The following is a 22,488-nucleotide window of genomic DNA, read 5'->3' as shown; positions in this document are numbered from 1 at the left end:
TGAAATGTAGTAGGTGCTTAAGAAAGGAACAGTAAATAGCTTACTTGCTGGAAGGTTTCTATCAAGATTAATTTTCCAAGTATATGAGTACAGGCTGATTGTCATCCTGATGTGATTATGTATTTTAGGTGAGACAGACCTGTGAACAACTTTGAACTTTTGTCATTTATGTTTCACAATGCCATTTGAGAAAGAAAATTCTAATGTGTATCCCATATTCTTCTCACTTTACTTGGTTTTTTTCCCTTCTTTTTCAGCCACTATAACAAGCTCATCAGAAAATGATGATCGTAGTGGATCCAGCCTAGAATGGAGTAAGGATGGGAGTCTCAGAGCTGGAAAACACCAAGGCATCAGCTGTGATAGAAGAACAGATAATTGTTCACCAGTTGCAGAAGAGGAAGCCATTGGATCATCTGAGAATTTGCCTAAAGAAGTACCAACAGGAGAGGGTCCCCTTCCCTACACTCAGAGTTCTGCTTCTTTAATAATGCCTCGTCCAAACTCTGTTGCAGGTAAAGTCCTGAGGTCAAAACCCAAGGGTGTTCTAAATGATAGGATGTTTCTTTTGAGTCTTTCTGTTGTTAGTATGAAAGCATCTCTATAGGATAAAAAGAAAAAAGCCTATGATATGGACTAAATAGATAAGCATTACCTAAGTTGTTTAAAACTGTCATCCAGAAGGCTTTTACCATGCTTTTTGGTAGGTATTGATTAGGTCAGGACTTTTGAGACACTTCAGAAGTCCTTCAGTTATTCCAGGACTATGCCTGATGATAGGTAGTGTATTAGCAGGCAATACCCAAACCTGTTCTAGCACTTCTGACCTCACTGATGTGATTGTTCCCACAGTAAAAAAGGAAACTGTCTCTATGGGAGAGCTAAGACCTTTTAAACAGGGAAAAACTCAACTAAATCTTTAGTGAACATGATTGACATGCATTTGTTAAATGTTACAACATGAATGACTTTGTTGCAATTGTCTAGAAAAACTTTTCTGTAAGTAATGAAGAATGAAGGACTGTAATAAATAATATCATTCTTTGTAAGTTGTGTTGAGAGAAAAATAAGCTTCGGTTCTTTAATACTCTAGCAACAAGTTCAACCAAATTGGAAGATTTGAGTTATTTGGACGGACAAAGAAATACTCCTTTACGAACTTCAATTCGCTTACCTTGGCACAACACCGCTGGCGGAAGAGTGCAGCAGGAAGGTAAAGGCAGAGATATTTACACCTGCATCTGTCTGGCACAGGCACACATTCCTTCAGCCCTTTGGAGTGTGGGTGGGCTGTGAGCTTTGCCAGCAGCCCTGTCCCACAGTGTTACTGTGGAGTGCTCCTGACAAGCCACTCTGCGTATCTGCCAACAAGATGCTTGCTTACACTTTCTCCTGCACAATGCTGTGGTTTAGACATGGAATGTGTGTGCATCTCTTACCACCAATAACAATTAAAGGAAGAAAAATTTAAGTGAACTGCTAGTAAAACTGATCTTGAGGACTGTATGTAGATACTGTGCTGCTCTCTTCCATTTCTGGCTTTTCACAATCATAGATTAATGCTGAAACAGAAGTTGTGTAACATTACATTTGGCTGATGAATCTTCAGAGCGTACTGTTGATGAATATTATTATTCCTGTAAATTTTGATGTATTTTATGCAATCAAACCCAAATTCTTCCCTAAGTTATCAGGTTTCCCAGATGTATATGTCAAAGTAATCAAAGGTGTAACTACTGTTCCTGTGACTTGAAAAGTACAGAAAAACAAGGTTGTAATTTTTTTTGTATTAATTTAAGGGTTTTTTTTTTTAAACAGAAAGATGATGTTATTCTCTGTACCTTTTTCTGTTTCTCTGTAAATGTCTTTACAGGCTTGAAAACCTAGCACTGATGCTCAGCACATACTTAATTCTAAACTGAAAAATGATGCTTCCCCATTTATAGAATTATTAATGCATTTTTAATAAAATCTTTTGTATTCTACAACTTACTAACTTGAATTCAGTTAAAAAAAATTAAATTACACCTGTAGCTTCTTTCCTCTAAAATTTAATTAATACAAAAATTATGGAGATGACCTGAACTGAGGCAATCAGATTTTGTTTTCATGATGAAAGCACTAGAATGTCTGATTATGACTGATAGTAGCAAACCTTCTAAATTATGTTACCTTTTGAAACCATGCTGTTTGACTGCAAGTCAAGTTTCTTCTAATAAACTTTCCTCCCTGACATGTCTTTTCAGCTCGTTTCATCCCCTATAAGCCTCAGGACATTTTACTGAAGCCACTGTTGTTTGAGGTGCCAAGCATAACCACAGATTCAGTGTTTGTTGGAAGAGAATGGCTGTTTCACACCATTGAAGAAAAACTGCAGAATCCTGACCCAGCAGAGAACAGGGGAGCAGTCATTACTGGAAATGTGGGATTTGGGAAGACTGCAGTCATTTCACGGCTGGTGGCACTCAGCTGCCATGGAAGTCGCATGAGACAAATAGCCTCCAACAGCCCAAGCTCATCTCCTAAAAGTATGTTCCTTTTCTGGGTAATGGTCTGGGTTAATGTGCTGACATCAGGACTCACATGTTTGCTTTTTTGGCTTAAGGTAGTCAGGCCTCATCAAGTCTTTAGAAAGCACTTTTTTCTAGCAAAGGAAGGAGTTAAAATTCTGTGTTGTGACGAATACCTTCAATGTAACATGAAGTGGGCTCAGCCTATCAGAGGTGGTAACACAGAGGCAGTGTGCAGGGTCTCTTCCTTATGCCAGGCAGTGTGTACCCCAAACTCTGAGGATGTGACTGCAGCAGCTTCATCTCTCACGAGTTTGGAAAGGGAGCAGTGAGTGTTTCTTTCCTTCTGTGTACCCACTATGTATGCTTTCCATAGAATTTTTGTAGAGGTGAGACTAAAGCTATGGAGAAACCCTTGTCTGCTACTGGGATCCATAGCATCCTGTCACCAGACCAGTCTAGTGCCTACACTAACTGGAAGGATGGTGTGACTGTCATTACCTGCTGTTTGCCCAGCTGATGGCTGACGCTTCAAATGTTATTGGAACTAATAATGACAGTGATAAATTTCCCAAGAGTTCAGTCATATAGTAACTACTAGTTTGAATGAGATCTTGTATTTGTAATTTTCTGAAGGAAACTTTTCACATCAGCATGGTTTTGCTTTCAATAATTCTGTAGTTTTGATCTAACAGTCAGTTGAGTTGTTTTAAAATCTTAAAGTTGCAAATGTGTGCCTGTATTTATCAGATTAGTTGCAGGCTTATTTTATAATGGTATTGCTCGATTTCAATTTTTCCTCTAGCAGTAAGATAATCTGTGGTGTTTTCTTAGAAGGCAATCTGCTATTAGCAAATTTGGTCTCTCTTGTATTCGTTACCTTTTAAAAGCAGGTGGTGACTCCTGTCAGGAGATTCCCTTGAGCCAGCCACCCCCATGTGCCCCTTCGTCAGGTGACACCAATACAATGAAGACTCTGACTTGTCCTGGTACTCCTGAATACAAAACTCAAACAGGGGATTCTGTGAGACGCCTCGCTTCAAAGGTGAGTTTCACTTCCTAAGAGAAGGACACAACCTCTAACCTGGGGGTCAGTGTTCTTTGCAGAGCCCCCCAGGAGGCTGCATGTGGTGCTGGGAGAGGGGCAGCACCTGGGCACCTCTGCATGATGGTTGGTGAAATCAGCTGCCTGCTTCTTGTACCTGAATCCTGCGTAGTCTTACAAAGAGTTACCTTTACAATTTCTCATCAGTTTGGGTCTGGGAGGTTGGGATCCTTTCCTTGCCAAAGGGGCTGCATGTTTTCTGCAGGCAGCTGCTCAGTGTACCTTTCAAAAGCAAAATTTGGGGCGGGGGGAGGTGGGAAAGATAAAATGTTTGGTTATGATTGGCTGTGATACAGGTTGAGTCTGAGTGTAGTTTTATTTTCCATACTCTGACAGTCTGAAGTAGTTTTTGTATTAGATTAATATGTTAGGTGTTTCATTTTTTTTGCCTAGGTAGTAAAATTAATGATTGTCTGAACTGCATATTTTATATGAATAATTGTAGGGAAAACATGAGCTCTTTAACATTTGCAGTCTTTAAAGTGACACATACTCATTTGAAGCAGTGTTATGAAAACCACTGAAGTGCAGGCTCTTTCTTCACTGTGAACACCACATTCTCCTTGTGGTTCGTTTTGGGGGGTTTTTCCCCCAAAGAAACATGGTTACATCCTGGTTTATTTTTAAGTCATACACAGTTTTGGAATACTCGGAATAAAAACAGTTTTTGTATTTCTCCATTTGCTTCTGTAACCATGTCTTTAATTGTCTGTCATTTACTTTTGCCTGATGGTCAGATTAGTCCTGAGGTCGTTACAGTGTGGAACATGGTGTTAAATTACAGCTGCTAACCAGGTTACCTAGTCGGACTCTCAGGTTACTTTTCTTGTGCTCAGTTAATCAGCTCCTTACCCACTGTATGCAAATGCTATGAAATGAAATAGTTACATTTTCCTGCCAGAATCTGACACTTTGATTTCTTCTCCTCTCTGCATGCCCTGCAAGGTCAAAACCATATTTCATTGCCTTCCCCTCTGTGTTTGGCCCAGGCTGTCAGAGACTGTTATAGCATGGGATCTAACACTGAAAAGGATTTTGTAGGTTGAGAGAGAAATTTAATAACACTTTATCGTAACTGCACTAACTAGTAACCAACTAAAATTTTGAAAGGGTAATTAATGCTTTTTACTTTGTAATTCTGCAGGTCGTTGCTTATCATTACTGCCAGGCTGATAACACATACACGTGTCTGGTCCCTGAGTTTGTGCACAGCGTGGCAGCTTTGCTTTGCCGCTCACATCAGTTAACAGCATACAGAGATCTCCTGATCAGAGAGCCTCACCTGCAGAGCATGCTGAGCCTCAGGTCTTGCGTCCAGGATCCAGCAGCAGCTTTTAAAAGGGGAGTGTTGGAACCACTTTCAAACCTCAGGAGAGGTATGTTAAGCAGAAAGTGACTTGGAAATGGACCTAAACTGCATGAAGAGTGGAGAAAAATATTAAACGTAAATAAAGCAGATCTTTCCTGGAGAAAGGGATCCCTTAATTGTGTTAGTTGTTTGTAACAATAACAGATCGGTTTTGAACAGTTGATTAGTTTTTAAATTCTGTGAAACTTATTAAAGGTCACAGAAACTTTATATTTACTTTTTTGCCAGAAGATGGGAAGACAGCTATTAGCTTGAAGTTAAGGCTGGCGCATTCACATTAAAGGATTTTTTTTTTTAGATGCATTTGAGTTTTGTCACATCCTTTCTAATTTTCTGGGCCTAAACATCTGCAAAGTGGATGTGGGTTTTGCTTGGTTTCAAAACAGATGTAGCAGTTTTCCAACAATCACAGAATCTCCTGAGCTGAAAAGGACCCATCAGGATCATCAGTCCAGCTCCTGGCCCTGCCCAGACCCCCCAACACCCCACCCTGGGCATCCCTGGCAGCGCTGTCCCAACGCTCCTGGAGCTCTGGGGAGCTCTGGCAGCCTCGGGGCCGTGCCCATTCCCTGGGGAGCCTGGGCAGTGCCAGCACCTCTGGGGGAAGAACCTTGCCCTGAAATCCACCATAACCCTCCCCTGACACAGCTCCAGCCCTTTGTTCGAGAATGGTGTGTAAAAGAAAACAAGCAGCAACATGATTTTTGTATTTAATAAAACGCTGGCAAACTCCCCTTGAAAACAGCTGCTTCTCAGCATATGCCAGCTTGAGCAGACACCTGATCCGTGGCAGAATGGGGGCTTTGCCTGCATATGAACACAGTATATCATTCCTGTTAAAACTGCTTTTAATCTCCTAAATAATGCTTAAATGCCCTAAGATATACTGGTATGCATAAAGATTTTTGTTTCTTGACATACAGAATTTGAGAATAAAGATGTGTCACTTTAAGGGAGAACGTGTTTTTATCCTTTCCATTTTTGTTTTCAAATTTCAGAGCAGAAGATTCCTGAGGAAGACTACATAATTTTGGTAGATGGTTTAAATGATGCTGAATTTCATAAACCTGATTATGGTGACACAATTTCTTCATTTATCACAAGTATAATTTATAAGTTTCCTCCCTGGCTGAAGCTTATTGTGACTGTAAGAACTAATTTCCAGGTAAAAACTTTGTAATGCTTTTCTTACACTCAAGGACCAAATGATCATTTATACTGGTGCAGCTGCATTATTATGAAAAATACTGGGTTTAGAGGAACTCAGAGTCTCTTGGATTTTTTTCCTTCGTTCTATGTTTATTTGCAGTGCATAGTTACAATATTGGAAGCCTTCTCCATTGTGAATCACTATGGCAGCTGTCAGTAGTGTTGATAATACAAAAAATGATGAAATTTGAGTCTGTTCCCTTGTACCTCAGGAGTGCGGTGTTAGAGTGCAGGTGTGCTTCAGTACAGCCTCTGAGAATTTATTTCTTTTCTTCCTTCTTAACCACTAGCACGAGAGTATTTAACTGCCTGAAGAGTTAATTTCTCAACTAAATTTTCGGGTCTAAGAAGGGATTTTTGTCGTAGGGACAGTCCCTTCTCTGGAGACTGGAGAAGTGTGTCTTTGCTTAAAACATCTCACTAGTCCGAAAGTGCAGCTGTTTGAAATTCATTTAATTACATAAAGTGGGATAAAGTTCCTTTTTGTGTTGTGGAAGTCTGGAGATGTTTGTTAAACCTTTCTAATATAGGACTCTATGTAAGAAGTTCCTGGTTCTCAAACTTTAATTTTAGAAATTTTAAAGTAAAACTCTAGAAGTTACTTTATGCATGAAGTTTAAGTAAGAAGTTACAGAAGTGTTACTTTTAAATAAAGATCTTTTGGATCTTTATTTACATAAATATAGAAGTATTCTGGGTAATAGAAACATGAAAGTGTATTCAGGTGAAGAGTCTGTGCTGTACTTGGTACTTGCACCTTCAGGCACATGGGGCTGGGGATCTGTGCACTGCACTTTTCTGGTATGTTGACACTGGAAGGTGAAATAAGGGGAGTCTTTTCTCTCTTGTCATTTGTGATACTTAATAAAATGTTCCTGCCTAATAGATCATTCCTTTTGCCTCCCCCTTTCCCTGCCCTTAGGGTCCAATTCTGGTGGCTGTTTTCCATTTCCTTAACTTTGAAGTGGTGATTTCTCATCACCTTCAGTTGTTGAGTTTGATCAGTGAAATATTTGAGACTTTCCTATGAAAAATGATAAAATGTAGAAATACTGTTCTGCCTCTTTATGAGGAGGCAATATTTGCAAAACCATCTCAGGGGTGCTGAATTCCTTTTTAATCTGGTATCACTACAGAAGGGAAATGTAGCAGAGATGCATCATTGACTTCTCAGTGCTGGAATACTGTAATGTCTTTGGGTTTTTTTCCTTTTTTTTCCTCCTTTCTCCCTCACAGGAAGTGGTAAGTTCACTACCATTTATCGCAATATCCCTGGACAGTTTTCCAGACAACAAAGGAATTCATGATGATTTGAATGCTTACATTCAGTACAGAATTAATAACAGTCAGGAAATTATAAACAACATGTCTTTAAATGGAAAAGCTGATGCAGCTACAATTGGGAAAGTGAGTAACCACCTGATGATGAGAAGCCTGGGATCCTACCTGTATTTGAAACTCACTCTGGATCTTTTCCAAAAAGGTCATTTGGTAATCAAAAGTGCAAGCTACAAGGTTGTTCCTGTGTCTCTGTCAGAGCTGTACTTACTGCAGTGCAATATGAAGTTCATGACAAACTCTGCTTTTGAGCGAGCTCAGCCCATATTGAATGTGGCATTGGCATCCCTGCATCCCATGACAGATGAGCAGATTTTCCAGGCTATTAATGCAGGACAGATAAACAGTGAACAACAGTGGGAAGACTTCAGCCAGAGGATGGAAGCCCTTTCGTGTTTTCTGATCAGAAGACGTGACAAAACACGCATGTTCTGCCATCCTTCCTTCAGGGAATGGCTTGTCTGGAGAGCAGAAGGTGAAAATACTGACTTCTTATGTGAGCCAAGGTAAATTAAAACTGCAGTAATTCATGTTCAAATAACTGAAATTAGGTTTTGTATATTTGATTGCAACAGAGAGGAAAGAGTGATGTTAAAATACAAGAACTATTTTTTTTCCAAAATAAAAACTTCTATATATTTAGAGGTAATATGACTTAAGATTCAAAGTTTACAATGCATAATTGACTCTACAGAAGTTTGCATCTGACTTTGCTGCTTTCATGGAGAAATGAGAGTACTGTATTAGTTAGTATTATTAACTAACACAGCAAAATTTTTGAGAGTCCCATGCAGCAGCAACTTGTCTATGTAGTGTAGAGGGCAGGAATAGAAAGAACAGATCATTTGGGCTTTTTTAAACATAAAAATACTGAGACATTTTGTGCTGTAATTATATCCTGGGCTGGCATTGGTTCAGTTTGTTCCTGCTCACTTTCTGTTACTTGGAGAGACAGAGTAGGTTGAGTTGGAGACGGTGGCTGTTCTCACCGTCGGCTGCCCGTTATGGCTTTTTCCATATTCCTTGGGGTTTACAGCTTTTGGGTTTTACAAAAGAATAAATAATGCTGACATTTAAAATTACTACCAGCCCAAGACTCGTCTGAGCTTTCAGGTGGCTGTAACAGAACCGGTTCTGTAGGTGGAACTGGGGGGTTGCAGCCTTGTGGAGCCCTGGTCCCACCACGCCAGGAACTCCCAGTGCTTGCCCCAGCAGCAGTGGGAGTTGCCTGGGCCCAGGTAAAGCTTCTGATTGTGGAAAGTTCTGTTCAGAAATGTCTGAAGATGGGGTGTGGGGTCTCTTCCCACAACTTCCTCCTCAGCTGAAGAGTCCAGCTAGCATATGGCTAATTGCCCAGTTCCAGTGTATAGTCTGATTAACAAACAGTATATGATAACCTTGTTTTCTCAGAGTTGTGCCACTCTCACTGTTTCCTGGAACATTTGCCACCACTAATGTAGGTGTAGAATTACTAAATACACATTTTCTCTCAAATTTCGCAAGTATTCAGATCTTGTGCTTCTGAAAGGATTGGCTTCTGTGAGATACCTGCAGTTCCTGGCTCTGAGAATGCAGAAGGGAGCAGTATGTAAACCCGGGGCGCTGACACAGGACCCCTGTGAAGGGACAGAACAGAAATAATACCAGGAGTGTTTTATCTTCAAAATTTGATGTTTTCCATTTTGCACTGTTTCATTATGGAAATAATTATGTTTAGGTGTGATGGTGTGTTTCAGTAGTCTGGCAAAGTTGAACTGTTATAACATGCATAAAGATGTGTTAGAATATTTACTGAAGTGCAGTTATAAAAGTGGTTCTCTCCTAATCCTTTTTATTAGGAATGGACATGCTCTACTGGCTTTCATGTTTTCTCGACAGGAGGGAAAGTTGAACCGCCAACAAACTATGGAACTTGGCCACCATATACTTAAAGCTCATATTTTCAAGGTAAAGCTTGCAGCTTTGTAGGCTTTATGACCTATCTGTATGAATGCATGATAGAGATTCTCCTCTGACTTGCTTGAATAATTTATTCAGAGCTTATGCAAAATATTTTGTAGTGCTGTCAATCCAGATTTTATTGCTTTTTGTACTGAGTTGTAGATAAAAATAGGATTTCTAATTCTATAGAGAGATTTCCTGTTATATCATTTCTGCTAGGGTCTCAGTAAAAGGACCGGAATTTCTTCCAGTCATCTCCAAGCCTTGTGGATTGGTTATAGTACTGATGGACTGTCAACAGCCCTGGCTTCTCTGAGAAACATCTACACACCCAACGTGAAGGTAAGAACATCAGCAGGGCTGTACAGGCAGCGCTTTGTCTGCCCCTGCTGCTGGCTCTGGGCAGGGGAATGCTGAATCCAGTGTGACTCATCAGCAGAAAAGCACCTGGATATGAATTCTTTTGTGACAAGCCTTCGTGTACTTTGGTAAGCTGTTGCTAAAGTTCAAATCAAGTTTTCCTTGATAGTATTGATGGAAAGAAGGGCTTTTCCTTTTTTTTTCTTTTTTTTCTTCTGTAGCTGTGCTCTGTAGCACAGGTGAGTGTGTGGGTGCACTTTTGGGGGTTAGATGTCCCACGTGGCCTTGCTGGTCAGAGCTCAGCACTCTTTGCTTCTGTGCAAAAGTGTCAATTGTGAAAGGGGGAAATACTGTGAGAAGAAAGGATTTAAAATACCACAACTTTGCACTACTATTTGAATCCCTAGATGATGGATAGTGAAATCCAAGTTGATCAGTTGGAATTTGATCCAACTGCTAGGGCTTTTGACTGGGAATCTGTGTGTACATAAACACACATGTGCATGCTCTAGCCATTTCTTTGAGATTTTCTTTTTATGCAACCTGATTGTCTCTTCACGGAGATAGTTGCAGAGTAGCAGCAAGTCACACATGCAGCTGGGATGAGAGTAGTGAGTTCCAGAGGAGAGAAAAGTCTTCTCTTGGGAGTGCAGTGCTCAGTAATACAATAATATATTTACTAGGAGAAGATTTTAAACTGGTATATTGCTGTATATATGTTAAAGTTGGTGTCTGCCAATAAAATCTGCATCAAAATTAGGGAGTAACAAATGAGTACCTGATCAAGACGTCAAATTCAGACAAATATGGTGAAAACATTGTTTTGTTTAAATTAAATTTTAGGTGAGTCGGCTGCTAATTTTGGCAGGAGCAAATGTGAATTACAGGACTGAAGTACTGAATAATGCTCCAGTGCTGTGTGTTCAGTCACACCTTGGACACGAAGAAGTGGTCACTCTTTTACTCGAGTTTGGAGCTGCTGTTGATGGAACGTCAGAGAACGGGATGACAGCCCTTAGTTACGCAGCTGCTGCAGGTCACATGAACATCGTGTCACTGCTGTGCAAAAAAGGTGCAAAGGTAAGCTGGTGCACAAAGATTGCCAAACCTGCAGCCAGAAGAGTCATACAAAGGCCTAAAAAAGCTGTTATTGATTACTTAAGCGTATAATTATCAGACATAGGGTTGAGGGGTGAGTCTAGACTTCTGTGAAGCATTTTGCATGTGCCACTGGTCCCAACCCTTTGGCAGAGCCGTTCAGCCAGTTTTGGGTGCCCCTCACTGTGCACTTTCATGGCCTGCTGTCATCAGCTTGTCCAGTGATAGTTACTGAGATAGTGTGGGAGCCCTCTAAAGTTGAGGTCAAGGGCATCCCCAGCTCTCCTCACCCACCCTCTGATCCCCTCAGAGCCGCTGGCTGTCCAGCAGGCTAAACACCATCTCCCCTTGGCAAGCCCATGCTGACTGCTCCTGCTCACCTCGTCCATCCTGTGCTGGGCAGTGCTCTCTGGGATTAGTTTTTCCATCACCTGCCCAGCTGCTCAGATAAAGCTACTGGGCTTGTAATTCCCCAGAAGTTCCTCGTTGTCCTGGAAGTCAGGAGTGAGAGCTGCTCTCTCGCAGTACCTTGAAGCGTCTCCTCTCCACAGCCTTTCACACATCTTTTAACCTCAGACGTTCCCTTCATCCCCCTTCAGGCTGACCTTGCAGACAAGAAGGGCCAGTGTGCTTTGGTCCATAGTGCACTGAGAGGGCACTGCGGAATCCTCGAGTTCTTGCTCGGCCTGCTGTGGGTGCCGCCCTCCCGAGAACAGGATTCACTGCGGAAGCGCCAGGCACTGCAACAAGCTCTCACAGCAGCTGCCAGCATGGGGCACTGCCAGGTGGGTTGGGAATTCAGGTACTTCCAGATCTGTTTGAAATCATCAGAATTGTACAACTGTGCTTGCAGCTATTTTTAAAAGAGGCTAGGGAAGAATTGTTGATGCTTCTGATATTTATCATAGTATGTATTAGAAGCTGGTTTAAATGCTCTAGCTCAGTATCTGATAATACAGTTTGCTTTAGGATTTGTTTATATTTAATTTTCTGTCTACTTTCTCCCCTCTATTCTTGGAAGTAGTCCTAAACCTCTAGTGGTGGTGATGATTTTCTGTATCACTGATCCACCTAAGTATGTTTCTACTTCAGGTTGAATTTTTTCTTCCAGTTTTTCATGGCATGCAATTGCACAGGCTTCAGTTTTTAGCTTGATGTACATGTCAACTTACCGACTTCAGCTCAGTGTCACTTTAGACAGAAATTGGGGAAGGAACACTGAAACACATATGAAGTACTTAAAATGCTTTAGATGTTTAGGAAATACAAGTACATCTTCTGTTCATTGGGAAAATAAACTATAACTTTGATAGAAAAGTAATGGGTAAGCAAAGATACTTGAATAAAGATCAACTAGGCTAGGGGTCTTAGTTATGGAGTAAGTGATGCACCCATGTGGAAACAAAATCTCATCTTCAATAAAGCTGTTTGAATACTTCTTTTAAATTTATTTTTAAATTGCTATAAAGAGTCTGATCTTTGAAGTTGATTAGATGAGCCAAATACAGAAATGTCTATGTGCAGTTATTTATAATTATTATATGGTTATTATATTATATGGTATATAAGCCATCACTGTCTTAGAGTATAAACTTGAGGATTCTGAGCTATGGTTAACTTGGATGAATGGATAGTTCCTTCATTCTTGTGAAAGTTCTTGTTTGCTGTCCACTGATTAAATGAAAGCAGTCAACTCCTGAATATCAACAAAAGAGATCACATTAATCATAAATACATACCTGAAAAATGTCCATCTTTCTCTATTTTTAAGACATTAAGAAGCTGTATTCTTAGCTAGAAAGAAGATCTGTATGTTTCATGAATTTTAATAAATTATGTCCTAGCATTTTGAATTCTAGGATTTCCCATACATGGTATACAACAGTTTTCAGACAGCCTGAAAACACCCAGATCCTTTCTCCTTTCCTGCCTTTGTTTTTTCCTGTAGCATCCCAAACTTTGTTACTGTGGTTCTCCTCCATCACCTGTTGACTGCATAATAATTAATAATTTATAATAATAATAATATATTAATATATAATTATTTATAATATATTAATAATTAATAATAATAATGATTGATAAACTTAATCTTTTAGCATTGTGGTTTCAAAACACAGATTTCCTTAATATACTAGAAACACAGCAAAACTTAATTAAAAGCTTATTTCAGCTTTAAAAATTGCCATTTATCAACAGACACTTAGACCATTCTGAGAAGAAATTTAGAAAAACAGGTAAGATATAACCAATGTTGAAGGAAAAATCTAGGTATCACCATTTTACAAAATGTATGCAGACGTTCTCATTTTTCCTCACTTGTTTTAGATGATATTCTAAATCATATCTGAATTTCCTCACTGAACTGGGATGCTTTATTTTTGCCATTGTTTATTTTAATTATTCTGTTCTATATAGGCCACATGGGAGCTCATGAAATCATATTTACTCCAAACAACAAATTCACAGAAGAGCACTGGGCTTTTTTAAAACTGTTCTCAATAACATGCACTTGCCTTCAAGTAGTTCTAAAATCCTACTGAATTTGTTTTGAGCAATACTGATTTTCTTTTCTATTGATTATATACATTGAGAGAGAAGCACTCTCACTTGTTTTAGGTTTTTTCTCCCTTGCTGTATCATACAAGTGACAACTGATGCACTTGTGGCTCAGCACATCTCTGCTCACTGTTTTTGGCAGGTGGTTCGTTATATCTTGACAGTTGAAAAAGACCATGACATGGACATCAATGACACTGATGCCTTGTGGGGAGAAACAGGTATTACCCTTCTCATGTGTTTCCTAATTAGAGTTGCTAATTTAAGAATAAAGAGTTTTTAATCTTACTTCTTAAATTTAATTTTCTGCAGGAAAAATAATGGAAAATACCAGTTTTAATAATAAAATGCAGTTTATAAGTATAGTTTTAACTTACTGAATCAATTAATCTCAAGTATTGAAGAACTGTTTTATATTAAAATTACTGTAAATTACTGACTTTCTAACTAAATAGAAAATTGTGGAAATAGAGTGCTTAAGTTTTTAGTGTGGAATTTTATGGGATTCTGTCTGAGAACCTTTGTTTAAATATCATTAGTTTTCAGGAAATGCTGGGCCATAGCCTCATTTGTTCTAATTAGGCAGTGGAAGAAATGACCAGCCTTTGGACATCTGGTAATGGCCAAATGTAATTTTTAAGGCAGACTGTAATGGCTGCACTGCAGTTCCCTGGTGTGCCTTGTGAGTGGCATCTCCATTCCATGGAAACAGCCGAGGCTGGGGGAGCAGCACTGGGATCATGGTCAGTGGCTTCTCACATCCTGGAGAAGCAAATGCACTTCATTCCTACCCGTGAACGAAACCCTTGTTGCAAAACCAGTGAATTCTAAAAGCCATACACCTGTTTCTAAATGAATTTTGCTCTTCAATATTTTCCTGTCAGTGTTCTTTATTGAAGTCCTTGCATACTGTATTGGGAATCTTCACTCACTGAGGAAGTGAACTCCCTAAAAGGGGGAGTTTTGAACAAGGCTCAACTCTTTTGCTTGTAACATTGATATCCATAACAGTTACTTTCCAGTTGTTCAGCTCTAAACATTTGTTACAACTGTGACACAGTGCAGTTTCATCAACTGGGGAGGGAATGGGTGAGATAGTGCTAAAAAAGGAAAATTTACTTCTTCCTGCAGTGTTTGTAATTTCCTTTATTTTCAGCATTCATTGGAATTTAAAAAAAAATCTACTTGATCATGTTTGAAAATGCTAAATGCTAGCAACAGGAAATTCACAAGTTTACCCACTTCTTAGTAGAAAATGCAAGTTATTAGCCTTTAGAAACTGGAGGGGCAAGTCCTTTGCTTGTTCTTGAACACATCACACATAAACTCATTTTCTAAATGCTGTTGGAATGACTGGTTAGGCTTCAACACAAACAACAAAAATTGAAATTTAAAGTTCTGTTTAAAACAACATGACCAAAATAGAAGAGGGGGGGGAAATCATGATGGGGAAAGTATTTTTTGTTGTTCTTTTCAGCTTTCAATAAGTGTCACAGTGAAAAACTGAAAGAATGGGGATTCAGTAACACTCACATATTTGTGTATGTGTCCAAAGGCCAAATAAACCAAGAGCTGATATTGATGCAAATGCTTTCTCTAGCCCTGACAGCTGCTGCAGGAAGAGGGAAGCTGGAAGTGTGCAAGTTACTCCTCGGGCACGGAGCGGCCGTGAGCAGAGCCAGCAGGAGAGGAGTTCCCCCGCTCCTCTGTGCCGTACGGCAGGGCCACTGGCAGGTCTGGCACAGCTTTGGGCATCTTTTGGGAGCTGCTCCCTGATTCCTCCCATCTCCAGTTTTGAAAATAATTAGTGTCAAATTTTCTAATAGATGAAGCATCTGCTTCAGTGGGATGTGCTCAGAAGCTTCACTTTCAAACCCTTTGTATCGCTTGAAATAACTTAAAAAGCACATTGGCCTCACAACAGTCTTAGGTATAATATACCTGAAAAATAATGTGTGTTAAAATATTTTATTTCCTAGACCAAGATCAGAGCTTATTTCAGATCTTTTATACTGTTACTGTGCAGAGAAGAGAGAACCTTGGATTCACAAACTTTTCTCATGCTGGCCTTTTTTGTAGGGAGAAGGCCTTGGAACTGCAGTCAGGGTTTGAACTACATTGAATTTCTCAGTGGTTGCCATAAATGCCAGCTTAGTCCTCTTTTTAAAAGTTCATGATATGATGTCTGAAATCTCAGTCTGCCAATTACATAAAACCATAGAGTTTGTAAGATTGGAAAAGCCCTCCAAGACCATAAAGTCCAGTTGTTGTCCAGTACTACCGAGGCCACCAGTAACCCATGTCCTCAAGTGTTACACCTTCTAAATCCCTTCAGGGATGTGGCAGATAGGAATTACACCCCTGCCACTGTACCAGGGCTGGACAGCACTTTCTGAGAAGAAATTCTCCTAATATCCAATCTAAACCCCCACTGGTGCAAGGAATGCATTTTAAATTGGTATTTTCTGTTTCAGATTGCTAAACTTCTAGTGGAGCATGGGGCTGATGTGAATTTAAATGATAAGCAAGGCCGGACACCACTGATGGTGGCTTCTTGTGAAGGACATCTGAGCACTGTGGAATTTCTCCTTTCTGAAGGTAGAAAATAAATAATGGATTACAGCTGCACCAGGGATTGCATCCAGATGAGTTAAGCAATTTTTCCATTTAAACAGAGAATCTTCCTAACAAAGTTCATTTTCATTTTTCAGGTGCAACTGTTTCATCTCTGGACAAGGAAGGACTGACAGCTCTGAGCTGGGCATGTCTGAAAGGCCACAAGGAAGTGGTTCAGTATTTAGTAGAGAAAGGTGCAGCAACGGATCAGACAGACAAAAATGGACGAACACCCCTAGATTTGGCAGCTTTTTATGGGGATGCTGATATTGTAAGTATAACAAAACAGAAAATACAAGGAAAAATTACAAAAATTTAGAATTTAGAAAAAATACTACCTACCAAAATAGGAAATTTGGGGAGGTAGCCAAGATGGTTACACTGCTCTCGACTGCAGTGAAAGCATTGCTTGCTCAGGAGAGCATTTTCTAGATGAAGTAGAAGCACAGAATTACAAATTGCAAACCCACAGAGGTCCCTTCTCAGGGTCCTGGTCAGCTGGTGCCTTCGTACAGGAATATCCCAAGAAGAGGTGTAAGAAGAAGGACACACTCAGGTCTACATGCACTGTGGACAGATTCAAGAGGTCAGCAAGGAACTAGACAGAACAGCACATGCAGCCTCTCACACTCACATCTGTGTTTCTCCAGCTCGCATAGAGAAGCTCTGGTTCAGGTGCTGCCGTGGCTTGTAACTCACTGTAGCACGTTATCCCATTCAGCCTTTGTCTGCATTAACTTGAAATTGTAAATAAGCCCTCAGGTTCCTTAGTGGCTTTGGTAGTTTTTAGACAATGTGTGTTTCTGCCCATGACACTGGGTACTGGAGACTGCTGGAGAAGGAGGGGTGTCCAGGTTCCTTCCTGTCCCTGGATTTGCTGTAGGACATTGTCCTGGAGTGGTGCTGGCTCCCCTTTCCCTGGCCAGAGCAGTCCCATCAGTGCTCAGCCACTGGCCAGGCTGGGACAGGCACAGTGCCAGTGAAGAGGTCCTTGAGCAGGCCCATGGCCCTGGGTCGTAGGAATTATCCTTGGGCAGGACTGTTGGTGCCTCTTCCCTTGCAAGATCACTGCTGGTGGCACTTGGGTAAGTAATGGTTATGGGAAAGAACTGCTGCTCCCCTCCAGCCTGCCCGTGCTGTGGTGCCGTCAGTGGCTTTGAGATGGTTGTGCTGGACTCTGCAGCATATGCTCAGTGTGTTTCAAAGATTACAAGGTACCTTGAATATTTCATTGGTCTGCCTTTCCTACCAAAAGCCATGTTACAAAGCATGTCTCATTGCTTCTCCCAGGTGCAGTATTTGGTGGAGAAAGGAGCAATGATTGAGCACGTGGACCACAGTGGCATGAGGCCACTGGACAGAGCGATTGGCTGCCGCAATACCTCAGTCGTGGTCATGCTGCTGAGGAAAGGAGCTAAGCTAGGTTAGTGAAACTGCCCTCCACCAGGACAAACAACTGGATTCTGCTCTGCCAGAATTAGTAATTTCCGTAAAGCAGATGAAATAAAACACCAGATTATTGCAGGCTGTCTGGTTTGCAGCTGCCCACCCAAGAGAAACAATCTCCTTTAAAGGCAGACACACAAGACTCACTTTAGAAGTGAGGAAACGTAAGGACTTTTATTCTGCTCCTTCTTAGATGTGTGCTGATGTTCAGATCTGGAGGAGTCACTGTATATGGTTACTCTGCCTTAATTGCCTTAAGACAAGCAAATGATGATGGTGCTATTACTGGTACATAACTCTGACACTATTAATGATTCAGATTAAGAATTTTTACTTCTAAATAACATTATTCTAATAAACTATACAACTGTGTGTTTTTGCAAAGGGTAGGCCAAAAAAATGTAGGTCATGTATTACCAGTAAGCAAGTACATGGTGCAGTTGTGTATGTGATACTTACTGAATATTTAGTACCTTTGAATACTATTTCATATTATTTGGGTAGTAAGTGTCATCAAATACAGGTTCTTAGGCCTGAATTTAATTGTGACTTTTGTACATTCTTTCACAGGGTTGAAATGTATCAGACCATTTAATACCTGGTTGCTGTCCAGGTGGTGGCATAGATTTATTTTAAATGTGTACACCCTAATTATTATCATAATAGTAATACTAGTTCCATGTAGGTGGAATATATACTGAAGTAGGACCAGGCTTTCTACTGTGGTAGACAGCAGAAACACGCTGTCTTCTCTTTTGTCAGAGACCCTTAAAATTTAACTTGCAGGAAATGCAGCATGGGCAATGGCCACCTCCAAACCCGATATTCTCCTGATTCTTCTGCAGAAACTGATGGAAGAAGGAAATATGCTGTATAAAGTAGGTAGATTTTTATTTTTTTCTGGCAGCAGAACATTGGACTTCTGCCTGAAGGTAGACTGAATGCCTTTATGCCTCCTTTTCAACTATATAATCTGATATATTACTACTCTGTTTAAAACAAAACAAGAATCATACATGATTTTTTCTGGTCATAATAGTATGTATTAGTGTGAGTATTATCCTCATCAAATACCTTTAAACATTTGAGTTCAGAAAGAAACACAAACTCTGGTTAACATGCAGGCTCTCGCCGTGCTTGTCTGACAGTGTAGTTCATACGGTATATATTTATTAAAACATCAAATATAAATATGTTTTATTTATTGTAACAGTATTACAATATTAAAAATTTTAAAACCTCTTGTTCCCTAAAATTTGCAGAAAGGCAAGATGAGGGAAGCAGCACAGCGCTATCAGTATGCACTGAGGAAGTTCCCAAGGGAAGGGTTTGGTGAGGAAATGAAAGCCTTCACTGAGCTGAGAGTTACCTTGTACCTGAACTTGTCACGATGTCGCCGCAAAACAAACGTAAGCTCCTGCTGTTGGTCTGCTGCCTCTCTGGCATTGCCAAGCTGAGACTTTTTTCCTACTGTGTTACTGGCACTGTATGTGGACATCTATCCATGCTATTTTAGAATCCTTTTCACTGTATCCTGATCTTGGGCTTCATCATATCAATGAAAAGGTAGCTTATAAGATGAGGGCATATTGCCATGGGGGATCTATTACAGCTGGTCTTAAATCACACAGTTATTTTGGAATGATGAACTGCTGGATCTTTGTGGTACTTTTAAAATTAAGAGTGAAAGGAAAACACTGCTACCAGCCTTTGTTATCAAACAGTACATCCAGGTGCCATGGCTGTGCCCGTATGTGCTTTGAGCAAATACCTGCTCTTGCTGACTGGGGCAGGAGCCTCTGGAGCACGACCTGCAGCTGGCAGCTTGCTTTGACTGTCGCTGGGTAATGAGTGTGTTTGATTCTGTTATTAGGATTTTGGTATGGCTGAGGAGTTTGCTACCAAAGCCTTGGATCTGAAGCCTAAGTGCTATGAAGCCTATTATGCCAGAGCAAGAGCCAAGAGGAACAGCAGGTACTGTTGGATTCTGTGCATCTGTCTGCACAGATTTTTTTTTTTAACTTGCCATTTTTAATAACTTGTTATTTTCTGCTAGTTATATTTCAAATTTGCAAAGAAAAAGATATTTTTTAGTGTTCTTTGCATTTATACTAGGTCTCTCTATCAGATAAAGCCAACCACATCCAAACAGCCATATTGAATACTCTGTAAATACTTACGAGGCAGTCCAGAAAATAACAAATTCATTTTAAGAGGGATCAAGTGTAACAGTGAATGGGTCTGCTGCTCCACATGTGGCCAGCAGTGTGCCACCCAATCCCAGCACTTCATTAGTTATTGCTGAGTTTATGATTTATTACTGCCTGCTTTGGTAGGACAGAATATGATGAATCATTAGCAGTTGAAGACAAAAACAAGGGGAGAGAGAAGGAACTATCTCTTTAGGTTGGAAGAGTAATAAACTATAGTTTGTAGTATAGTATAGTACATAGGTGAAGTACAGGAAGAGGTGCCTTTTTGGATTCAGTGTGTCTTTCCTAAACATATCAGTAAGTGGTCATAAAGCAGAGTTCAGCAGGTTCCTGACTTGAGGTAACTCTGTCTCAAAAGCTGTTCAAAGTGTCAGTTCCTGGTGTTCCCAGCAGAGAGTTCTGCCTGCCTCCATGGGTTGTCAAGATATTGGGTCTACACACCCACCGTAGTTAAGAATTTCTTGAAGTGGAGAACTTGCACTTCTAATTTGTCACCACCTGCAGCAGGAAGCAACAAATCAGGATGTTTTGCTGCAAGGGTGGAGGTGGATTAGTAGTAGGCAATGCTGGGACTCAAGATTTCCCCCAGTTTTCATTGTTCACTTATTTATTCCTAAACAGAAAGCTACTTGCTGCTCTTGCTGACCTACGGGAAGCCACTCAGCTGTGCCCCAGCAATCAGGAGATAAAACGTCTCCTGGCTCGGGTGGAAGAGGAATGCAAACAGTTCCAGAGAACACAGCAACAGAAACATCAGTCTCCACAGCTACTTGAACAAACCAACAACTCTGATAATGAGGAGGAGGGCATTGTACCAGGTGCGAATGATAATTTGAATCTTCAAGACAGGGAAGATGAACTGCCACATCCCAGTAAATCTGTTTCCCCTCCACAAAGGCTGCAGTGTCCCTCGACTGCTTCATTATTTAGCAGGACCCTTCAAGAAGGTGTTCAGAAAGCTCAGTTTGTGTCCCCTCAAAGCAGAACAAGCAACAAGTACTTGAGAGAGCCAGGCTTGATCATGCAGCCAACAAAGCAGGCACAGATTGTAAAAACTAATCAGCATCTGAGCTCCAGCCAGCCTGGATCTAAACCAGGAAGCAGTCAATGTAGCACCAAGACACAATCATCCTTGCAGCAGCTTCCCCACAGTCCCTTGCCCATCCGGCACTCTAAAAGTCAGTATGTGGATGAGACAAGCACATCAGCATCTGGAATCGTTTCCACAGATCCCACTGCTGAACTGCACAGTGAGAAGTTTGTGTCCAGCCAGCGTTCATATCCACAGCATCATGAGACTCTCTCTTCTCGTTCTTTTGCTAGTAAATCTAAACCTGGTGACACATCAACAGCCTCTGCTCCAATGCATGTCACTGACTCAAGGCAGCAAAGCCCTATACCCAGTGGTGGCTCTTCTGGCTCTCCAGCCAGTAGTGTGATTCTTGCCAGCTCATCAAGCAGCTTCACTTCAGCCAGCAGTTTGTCAGGCAGTGTTAAGGGGCTGGGCCCAGATGTTCGACTCAAGGAGACCAGTGTCAGTCAAGCTCAGGGTACTGAGCACCGACCTCGCAATACTCCGTTTATGGGAATCATGGACAAGACTGCAAGGTTTCAGCAGCAAAACACACAATCTAGTCGCACTTGGCACTCTCAGGCAGCAGATTCGCTATCCACAAATGTTGCTTCTGCAGGCATTCAGCCTTCCAGCTTGGAGCAGTTCTCAGTTAAACACTACTCATCTAAAGGATCCTCTACAGCTGCAGCCCCAGGAGATGGCAGCCAGAGCAGTGTGCAAGCAAAAGAACATGAGGAGCTCACGTGCCAAATCCCTCTCCACTGTACAGACAGCAGATCACCCAGCCAAGGTTCTCATTTATACCCCGATGCTGTAGGCAAACTGCCATCCCCCAGCACTCAGGACGGCCACCTCAGTCACATCACCACGGCAAAACCAAAGCGATCGTTCATTGAATCAAATGTATAAATACTGTTCTGACAATGGACAGGGTAGACCTGGCTCACACCATCACTCTACGAAACACTGAGTGCCTGGGCATGGCTGGGTCCTAGGGAACAGTCTTTAATGGGATACAACCACTTCCACCTGTTCCTACCATCACAGGGCAGTGACAGTAACTGGAATAACAAATTTGTGTAGAAAGACTCAATTAGATTGGCCTAGGAGCCCGAGCAGAGAAATCCTTTCCATTACATGTTACCATTTAATAAGCGTTTCCTTTCACGTAGGGTTTCAGTCTTGGCTTTGGGTTCTTTTGCATCTCACACATAGTACACGTGCCTCTCAAATGCTTATGTGCTGGTGTCTCACAGCAGCACTAAGGGAGATAATCTGCTGCAGAATACTCAGATCTGTACATGCATGCATTTTTTAAATCAAATTATTTTAACACTTTTCTAGTGGGATCTAATTTGGGTTGCATGATGTACATTTAGGAAGCATAAATAATTTGTGTATGAGTAAACTTTAAGCAGCCATGCTCTGACATGTAAATAAAACTATTTTTAGTAACTAGAAGCAATTAAATAAAATGAGTGACATTTGCATGTGTATTGAGAGGCTTTGACCATATTGGTTATTGCACTGAAGAACACAATATTATGGCCTATTAACAATAATCGCACTTTATATAGGGTATCTAATCACCTTTGGGTGCTATCTTAAAGCAAAATGATCTGTTGTTTATTTGTGAAAAGGTACAAGTA

General features: G+C 40.8%; 1 protein-coding gene across 8 annotated transcripts in view; it reads left to right on the top strand.

Moving 5' to 3' along the window:
- TANC1 (tetratricopeptide repeat, ankyrin repeat and coiled-coil containing 1) overlaps positions 1 to 22,333 on the top strand; it is a 62,992-nt gene extending 40,659 nt beyond the window's left edge. For 7 of the 8 annotated variants that reach the window (XM_058840047.1, XM_058840044.1, XM_058840045.1 and 4 more), the window contains exons 7-26: positions 258 to 515; positions 1,094 to 1,213; positions 2,247 to 2,528; positions 3,401 to 3,555; positions 4,760 to 4,991; positions 5,983 to 6,149; positions 7,430 to 8,037; positions 9,370 to 9,478; positions 9,692 to 9,814; positions 10,676 to 10,912; positions 11,530 to 11,715; positions 13,632 to 13,710; positions 15,090 to 15,223; positions 15,964 to 16,087; positions 16,201 to 16,376; positions 17,396 to 17,528; positions 18,338 to 18,429; positions 18,814 to 18,960; positions 19,425 to 19,525; positions 20,386 to 22,333. In XM_058840047.1, the coding sequence (XP_058696030.1) occupies positions 258 to 515; positions 1,094 to 1,213; positions 2,247 to 2,528; positions 3,401 to 3,555; positions 4,760 to 4,991; positions 5,983 to 6,149; positions 7,430 to 8,037; positions 9,370 to 9,478; positions 9,692 to 9,814; positions 10,676 to 10,912; positions 11,530 to 11,715; positions 13,632 to 13,710; positions 15,090 to 15,223; positions 15,964 to 16,087; positions 16,201 to 16,376; positions 17,396 to 17,528; positions 18,338 to 18,429; positions 18,814 to 18,960; positions 19,425 to 19,525; positions 20,386 to 21,748 (4,826 nt within the window). In that variant the 3' untranslated portion in view covers positions 21,749 to 22,333. The remainder of the gene's footprint in view (positions 1 to 257; positions 516 to 1,093; positions 1,214 to 2,246; positions 2,529 to 3,400; positions 3,556 to 4,759; positions 4,992 to 5,982; positions 6,150 to 7,429; positions 8,038 to 9,369; positions 9,479 to 9,691; positions 9,815 to 10,675; positions 10,913 to 11,529; positions 11,716 to 13,631; positions 13,711 to 15,089; positions 15,224 to 15,963; positions 16,088 to 16,200; positions 16,377 to 17,395; positions 17,529 to 18,337; positions 18,430 to 18,813; positions 18,961 to 19,424; positions 19,526 to 20,385) is intronic. The other variant, XM_058840042.1, reaches the window with a different exon arrangement.
- The last annotated feature ends 155 nt before the right edge of the window (positions 22,334 to 22,488 follow it).

Source organism: Poecile atricapillus, chromosome 5, assembly GCF_030490865.1.
Source record: "Poecile atricapillus isolate bPoeAtr1 chromosome 5, bPoeAtr1.hap1, whole genome shotgun sequence".
Lineage (NCBI taxonomy): Eukaryota > Metazoa > Chordata > Aves > Passeriformes > Paridae > Poecile > Poecile atricapillus.
The sequence above is the reverse complement of the archived record's forward strand: the minus strand, read 5'-3'. Positions and strand labels throughout refer to the sequence as shown.